The 7,266-nt window shown below is 42.6% G+C and overlaps 1 protein-coding gene across 1 annotated transcript; it reads right to left on the bottom strand.

The window, feature by feature from the left end:
- Positions 1-245: 245 nt before the first annotated feature.
- LOC117885563 (olfactory receptor 10A4-like) lies at positions 246-1,226 on the bottom strand. The gene has a single exon (XM_034786829.1). The coding sequence runs from the start codon at positions 1,224-1,226 to the stop codon at positions 246-248; it is 981 nt and encodes a 326-aa protein (XP_034642720.1).
- Between the last annotated feature and the right edge of the window lie 6,040 nt (positions 1,227-7,266).

Genomic DNA, 7,266 nt, shown 5'->3' with positions numbered 1-7,266 from the left:
CCATCTTTCAGTGCAGCTCATTTGACTCACATTACCGCAAGCAGATCCAGGGTCCATCCAGACTATATCTTATGAGTCAACCTATACTGGCCCTGCAGTCCATACTTTAAAACTGGTCTTTCCTCACACTTGGGGTCTTACTATAGGTAATAGAACAGCTCTAATAATTACGGACACCCACATGAGCCGTGGTTTGCTACATTGCATCGCATGATGAGCTCCCTTTCTATATATTTGATTGCAACTTACCATAAATGCCTATAACATAGTTTGTGATTGGTTATAAAAGTCGTAGTCTTACTTAAAGCTTTTCTCAGGGACTCCTTGACCTCTTTGTTTCTCAGGCTGTAGATGAGGGGGTTGGTCAGGGGAGTCAGGACAGTGTAGAAGACAGAGAGCACTTTGTTCAGGTCTCCCAATTCAGTAGTGTCTGGGAGCATGTACACAATGATTAGGGTCCCATAGAAAATTGTGACCATGATGAGGTGAGAGGAGTATGTGGAAAAAGCCTTTTGCCTTCCCGTGGTGGAACGGATTCTCAAGATGGTGCTGATGATACACACGTAAGATGTCAGGGTTAAGAGAAATGGAAGAAGTATCATTATGAAGGAGAGAAGGAAGATCTCAAGCACCATCTTGCTGGTGTCACTGCAGGACAATTTGAGCAATGTGATGTAATCACAAAAGAAATGGTCAATTTCATTGGGCCCACAGAAAATCATTTGTGACATCCAACATGCTGTGTTGGTACTGACTGTAAAGCCACTTAGCCAAGACCCAACTGCTAGCTGGAGGGAAAACTGATCATTCATAAGGGCTGCATAATGCAGGGGTTTGCATATGGCTAAATACCGATCATAAGACATCACTGCTAGGAGACAACATTCTGTAGCTACCAGACAAGCAACACAATACAGTTGTACAATACAGCCCGCAACAGAAATGGTTCTGTCCCCAGTCAGGAGACTGGCCAGCAACTTGGGCAGGATGGTGGAGGGGTAGCAGGTCTCCAAGCAGGACAAGTTCCCCAGGAAGAAGTACATGGGGGTGTGGAGGTGCTGATCAGCCACAACTAGCACAACAATGAGGATGTTCCCAGCCATGGTCACAATGTAGATCACTAGAAACAGCAGGAAGAGAAGGACCTGCAGTTCAGGGAGATTCCCACATCCCAGGAGGATGAATTCTGTGACGCCTGTTTGATTTCCCCATTTGGAGTCTTCCATGGGTTGTATCTACAGAAAATAACTCACAATAATAAATAAATTAATTCTGTCACTGTTTGATTTCCTCTCACTCTGTTTTCCATGACCAGTCCCAAAAAGATAGTTAAACAAAGCTTTGCAATGTTATTTGATGAAGTTAGAAATTTAATATAGGGTCAATAATTTAAGCCTATAAAGATTATAATTTCAAACTCCCATTTCCTGGTGATTACTAATGTTATTTTTGACCCAATTCTCCAGACAGTGAACATGCATTTCTTGGTATCTCTGAGGCTTGAGGCATCTGATGTCAGCTTAAAAGTAACTTGACATTTCATTAGCCACAAACCTTGTTAATACAACCAAATGCAATCTCCATTTCTTCCAACTCGAACTCTGGTCTCCCTTGGTATCATGCAGGTGTGATATTATCTGATTAAAATATGACCATATAGATCATTGTTGCAACCACTGTTCTATATTTGCAGTACATATTGTACAAAGGTTGTTGAGTGAGGTGTCTATGAAAAGCTCATGTTTTGCTGGTTATGATTATGCTATCTGTATGCATGTATCATTTTTGTACTTGAAGTTATAAGTATTGGCTCTATACCTGGATTTCAAATGTTTGCTCCTGGGGTATAGCCCACAAGATAGCGCCCAGCACATCTTGAAGGGACTATTCAAGTTAAATGGTTCATCAAGAAACACTTGGTTGAAAATAGACCATGGGAAATGCCCATCTACACTGAGTGGACTGTCATGCAAACTTGCTGTCTGGAGTATAGGTAATGGCTTCCTGCAATGGCTGAGCAAAATGGGTAGACATGGGACTTTCCCATGTGACTCCAAATTCCATCTGGTTACTGTAATTTTCCACAATAAGAACAATGGAATGCCCTCCACATAGAAAAAGCTATAAAAGGCCCTGGAAACATGTCTATTTTGTTTCCAATCCTGCCTCTTACCTCTGGAGGAACTTTGCTACAAACTGAAACTCTGAACAATGGACTGAATGACCCACCCAAACTGTGGATGTATTCCAGAAACTTGACTTAACCCAGCAGTTTATTCCATCACTGTTACAAGCCTGAACAAAGAACTTTGCCATTACTGTATGCAATTGATTCCTTTAACCAATTTTAACTCTCACCTTTCTTCCTTTTTACGAATAAACCTTTAGATTTTAGACACTAAAAGATTGGCATCAGCGTGATTTTTGGATAAGATCTAAGTTATACATTGACCTGGGTGTGTAGCTGGTCCTTTGGGATCAGAAGAACCTATTATTTGATGAGATTGTAAAGAACCACTCATCTTTGAATCCAGTGTTTTTGGTGGTGATATAAGAACTGGAATGCCGGAGGAAACTGCCTTTATGTCTTCTTGTTATCCAGTGTGGTGAAACAAGTTTACTTTTGTTGCTAGTTTGGTATATCCTATGGGGGATTAGCCACTAGTCTTAGGGTGTATCTTTCCTATTTCTCAGCTGTTCGTCCTGAATTTGGCATCCTCGGTTGTGACCCACTAAGGCACGGTTACAGCAGGTACCACACTTTACTAACTGTTCCCATACACTAGTATGGATGGAATCCAAATCCCTTCTGAATCACTGAAAACTGACAGACAATTTCCTTTCTTAAGCAATGAGGGTCTGATTTTCAAAGTTATTTAGGTGGCCAAAGATGTCAATAGCTGCCTAGGACTGGAGTCACAACAGGATTTAGCTTCCTAACTGCCACTTTAGGCACCTAAATCCCAGAATCAAGTCCCACTGGGATTGACAAAACCCCCAATCAGCTGCCCCCAAACCCTGAAGGTGCCTGAACTTGTTCAGCACCTAAATTTTGATTGTAAAAGTCTCCCAGGTCACTATGTTTCTGCTCCACACCATGGCTGGCCATCCCAGTGGTTTTCTAGGAGCCTAAAATTTAGGCACATTGACAATGCCAACAAAGTACCTTTTTGAATCTTGCCCTTTATTGGACTTTTAAAAGCTGGCTGAGCTAGATGGTGCCCAACCTACACAGGACCTTTTGAAAATTGCACTGCACACCTGTATGCATCTTGAGGCACCCACAAATGCCTTTTAAAATCTGACCTCTTATCTTCAACTGTTCTATATCAGTAGAATTGCAATAACTTTCAGGAGCTAAACAGGCTTAAANTGAAATCCTGATGGAAGGGTTAACATCAGAGACTCAAGCTTGCAATTCGCCTGTCTGAAATGTAAGACTACCTTTGCCTCTACTTGAAACGGAAGCAATTAGGAACTTAAGTGCCTAAATGCCAGAATCAGGTTCCACTGGTATTCAAGAAATCCCTGCTCAGCTGCTGCTGAATCCTATAGACACCAAACACACTTGTCACTCGCATTTTACAGTGGTCCATAGCCTTCAAAGAGACAGAAAAGGAGACACTGGCCTTTCACATGGCCTGGCTTGCTGGTGTTATCACACTGTAGGCAGGGAACTGTGCAAAAACCCGTTCAGGAGGGAGAAAGACATGGGTCTCTGCCAAAGAGAAATGATGGCTGATTAGTTGAGAACTTAGCTTGGCTGCCCTTGGTGGACCACAGAGGGGGAACACAGGTGTCCTGAACCAGGAGAGTTGCATTATTCAAAGAGAAGCCAATGGCTTAGATGGAAACTGAATCCTCTGCTTGGAGATTGTGTTTCTAGGTTAGAGTTGGGCCTTCAGTCCCCAAAATAAGCCAATTAGCTCAATAGGATTGGTTGGAGTGTGTGTGCTGTGGTTCCTTGTCCAGGACCTTGAGAAATGTCAACCGCTCTTTTCTCAGCAGTCAGAAAGGGTACAGCTGCTGCAGGCTACTCACTTGCTTGAAGAAGATCCCTAAAGATGAAGGGATCTACCTCATTCCCTGTGCCCGGAGCCAGCTACTTCCTGTCTATACTGAGCTCCCTGCAATAGTCTCATGGTGTGAAATGAGATCTCATTTGCTTCCCATTGCCCAGTGTGGGACTGATAACAGGAAATTTTGTTTATTCTTAGGATACCTTGGGGCACTGTCATTGCTTCTGCTTCTGCATAGCATACAAGGAACATCCCTTCAGCTCAGGAAAGCAGTTATCAATAGCTCCTAAAACAAACAGACCATGTGGAAATTCCTTGAGGAGCCACCTATGAGGTTATGATGCTCTGATTATCCTTAATGGGCATGGGAATAGATTCTGGAGGAAATAACTCAACTGAAAGGGCTGGACTCATCCATGTTGTTAGTTTGTTTATCTCTGTGGAGTTACACAGGGGGTGCATTTGATCCCCATGGCCCTATGGAAAAAAAATTGATTGACTCTGCCATGTCCTGGCTTTAAACTCTATGAAATTGTATTCAGTCTCATCTAAATGAAAGCTTCTTTACAAGTCAATCTTGATGGTTTTCAATCTTCAGTCATAGGATAAGATGTGAACCAAACTCACATCCTCTTAGGAAGCCAAGAAATTCCTGGTATCCAGCCTAGCCTCAGTTTCTCTCCATGACTCTGTCTCCCTCTTGCAGGGAAAACCAGGTTTTTTGAAAGCCCTCACCCTGCTTGTGTATGTCTGGACACAGCTACCATATTGCTCAATGATGTCTTTGATATAGGGCCCAGGTGTAAAATCTTCTCTGTGCTCCAACTGGCTTTTCCCACTTGACTGGAGCATCCAGATAGGCAACCTATGATTATACCTTCAACATGCATAAAACCCATGCCATGTCTGTGACTGTAGTCATACTCACATCCTCAAAAATATTGTAGGGTCTGATGTGTCTCTTAACAGGTTCCTGCTGGGGTTTCCCTTGGGGTCATCCTATAGAGTCTTCCCACTTTTACCCAACCACGGAGCCTCTTTTATATTGTTCTTCTGACCACACCTAACACCTTCTGCATATACCCACTTTTCCTTATCTGTATTTCCACACCCCATAGGTTGTTTCTTAGTTTGTCTTTTTTTTTTAATGTGGTTAGATCTTGGCTGAATGTGTGTGTTCTCTCTGTGTGTGCTGTCCCAGCTCTGTGCAGATAGTTGGCCAAGCAGACCTCAATCATACCACCCAATGAGACCACAAGAACTATTTCAATTGCAAAGGCACTCAGTCAGGTTTATTGTAAATGTAGGAAGGTCCTAATGCCCTGGCTCAATGGTTACAGGTACACATGTATGCCCATGACAATGGACACAACTCAGTCAGTAGAGGGACTTTCCACTGCCCCCTATTCTGGCCAAAGACACTCCCTTTGAGACTCCATTTTATACACCAATACTAACAAATTACATATCGGCCCTCTGACTTGGTTAGTTACCACCCTTTGATGTCGTTAGTTACCACCCATTACATAGTACATGCTGATTCGATCAAAACATCTGTATCCATCACTCTGTCATCCTGACCTTATCTTGAGAATCGTCCAGTGTGTTCTTATCACCTTGGTGGGGGGAGGTTTGTACCATACTTGGTATTGCGGTGTTCCGGTACCACCCTTCTGGAATGTATTTGCTGGATTGTCCTGTGCCTAGCACTTCTTGGGAATGTGTGTGTTTTTATAATACCAGCGCTGTGCTGTGAGCTTACAAGCAGCCAGGGCCTGACTTCTGCTAACTTTGCTTCTTTGCTTTATATCAGCAAAGCAGGAACACTACTTTAGTTCAAGCCTTAGGCCTCACACTGAGCCTCTGATACAAGGCCTTATGTCTCAGGTTGAGGAAATGGTTATAGGGGACAACCTTGGCTCAAGTGATCATGAGCTAATTCAGTTTAAACTAAATAGAAAGATTAACAGAATTAAATCGGAGACTAAGGTTTACGATTTCAAAAGGGCTAACTTTAATAAATTAAGGGGACTAGTTAGGGAAGTGGATTGGACTAACATATTTAGGGATCTAAAGGCAGAAGGAGCCTGGGATTATTTCAAGTTGAGGTTGCAGGAGCTGTCGGAGGCCTGTATCCCGAGAAAGGGAAAACGGTTCGCAGGCAGGAGATTTAGAAAGGGCTGGATGAGCAAGCGTCTCAGAGGGGTCATTGAGAAAAAACAGAAAGCGTACAGGGAGTGGAAGATGGGAGGGATCAGCAAAGAAACCTACCTTATTGAGGTCAGAGCATGTAGAGATGGAGTGAGAAAAGCCAAAAGCCGTGTAGCATTGGACCTTGCAAGGGGAATTAAAACCAATAGCAAGAACTTTTATAGCCATATAAATAGGAAGAAAACAAAGAAAGAAGAAGTGGGACCACTTAAGACTGTAGATGGAGTGGAGATTAAGGATAATCTAGGCATGGCACAATATCTAAATGAATATTTTGCATCGGTATTTAATGAGGCTAATGAAAGGCTGAGGAATAGTAGAAGCGAGACGTATGGGAATAAAGAAGTGGGGATTGGCATTGCCGTATCCGAGGTAGAAGCCAAACTCGAACAGCTTAACAGGACTAAATCGGGCGGACCGGATGATCTTCATCCGAGAATATTAAAGGAACTGGCACGAGAAATTGAAAGCCCGTTAGCGATAATTTTTAATGAATCTGTAAACTTGGGGACTTTGACTGGAGAATAGCTAATGTGGTTCCTATTTTCAAGAAGGGGAAAAAAAGTGACCTGGGTAACAACAGGCCTGTTAGTTTAACATCTGTAATATGCAAGGTCTTGGAAAAAATTTTGAAGGAGAAAGTAGTTAAGGACCTTGAGGACAATGCCAATTGGAACAAATTACAACACGGTTTTACGAAAGGTAGATCGTGCCAAACCAACCTGATCTCCTTCTTTGAGAAAGTAACTGATTATTTAGATAAAGGAAATGCAGTGGATCTAATATACCTCGATTTCAGTAAAGCGTTTGATACGGTACCGCATGAGCAATTATTGATTAAATTGGAAAAGATGGGGATCGATATGAAAATCCAGAGGTGGATAAAGAACTGGTTAAAGGAGAGACTGCAGCGGGTCATACTAAAAGGTGAACTGTCAGGATGGAGGGAGGTTACTAGTGGAGTTCCTCAAGGTTCGGTTTTGGGTCCAATTTTATTTAATCTATTTGTTACTGACCTTGGAACCGAATGTATGAG

This window comes from Trachemys scripta, chromosome 12, assembly GCF_013100865.1.
Source record: "Trachemys scripta elegans isolate TJP31775 chromosome 12, CAS_Tse_1.0, whole genome shotgun sequence".
Lineage (NCBI taxonomy): Eukaryota > Metazoa > Chordata > Testudines > Emydidae > Trachemys > Trachemys scripta.
The sequence above is the reverse complement of the archived record's forward strand: the minus strand, read 5'-3'. Positions and strand labels throughout refer to the sequence as shown.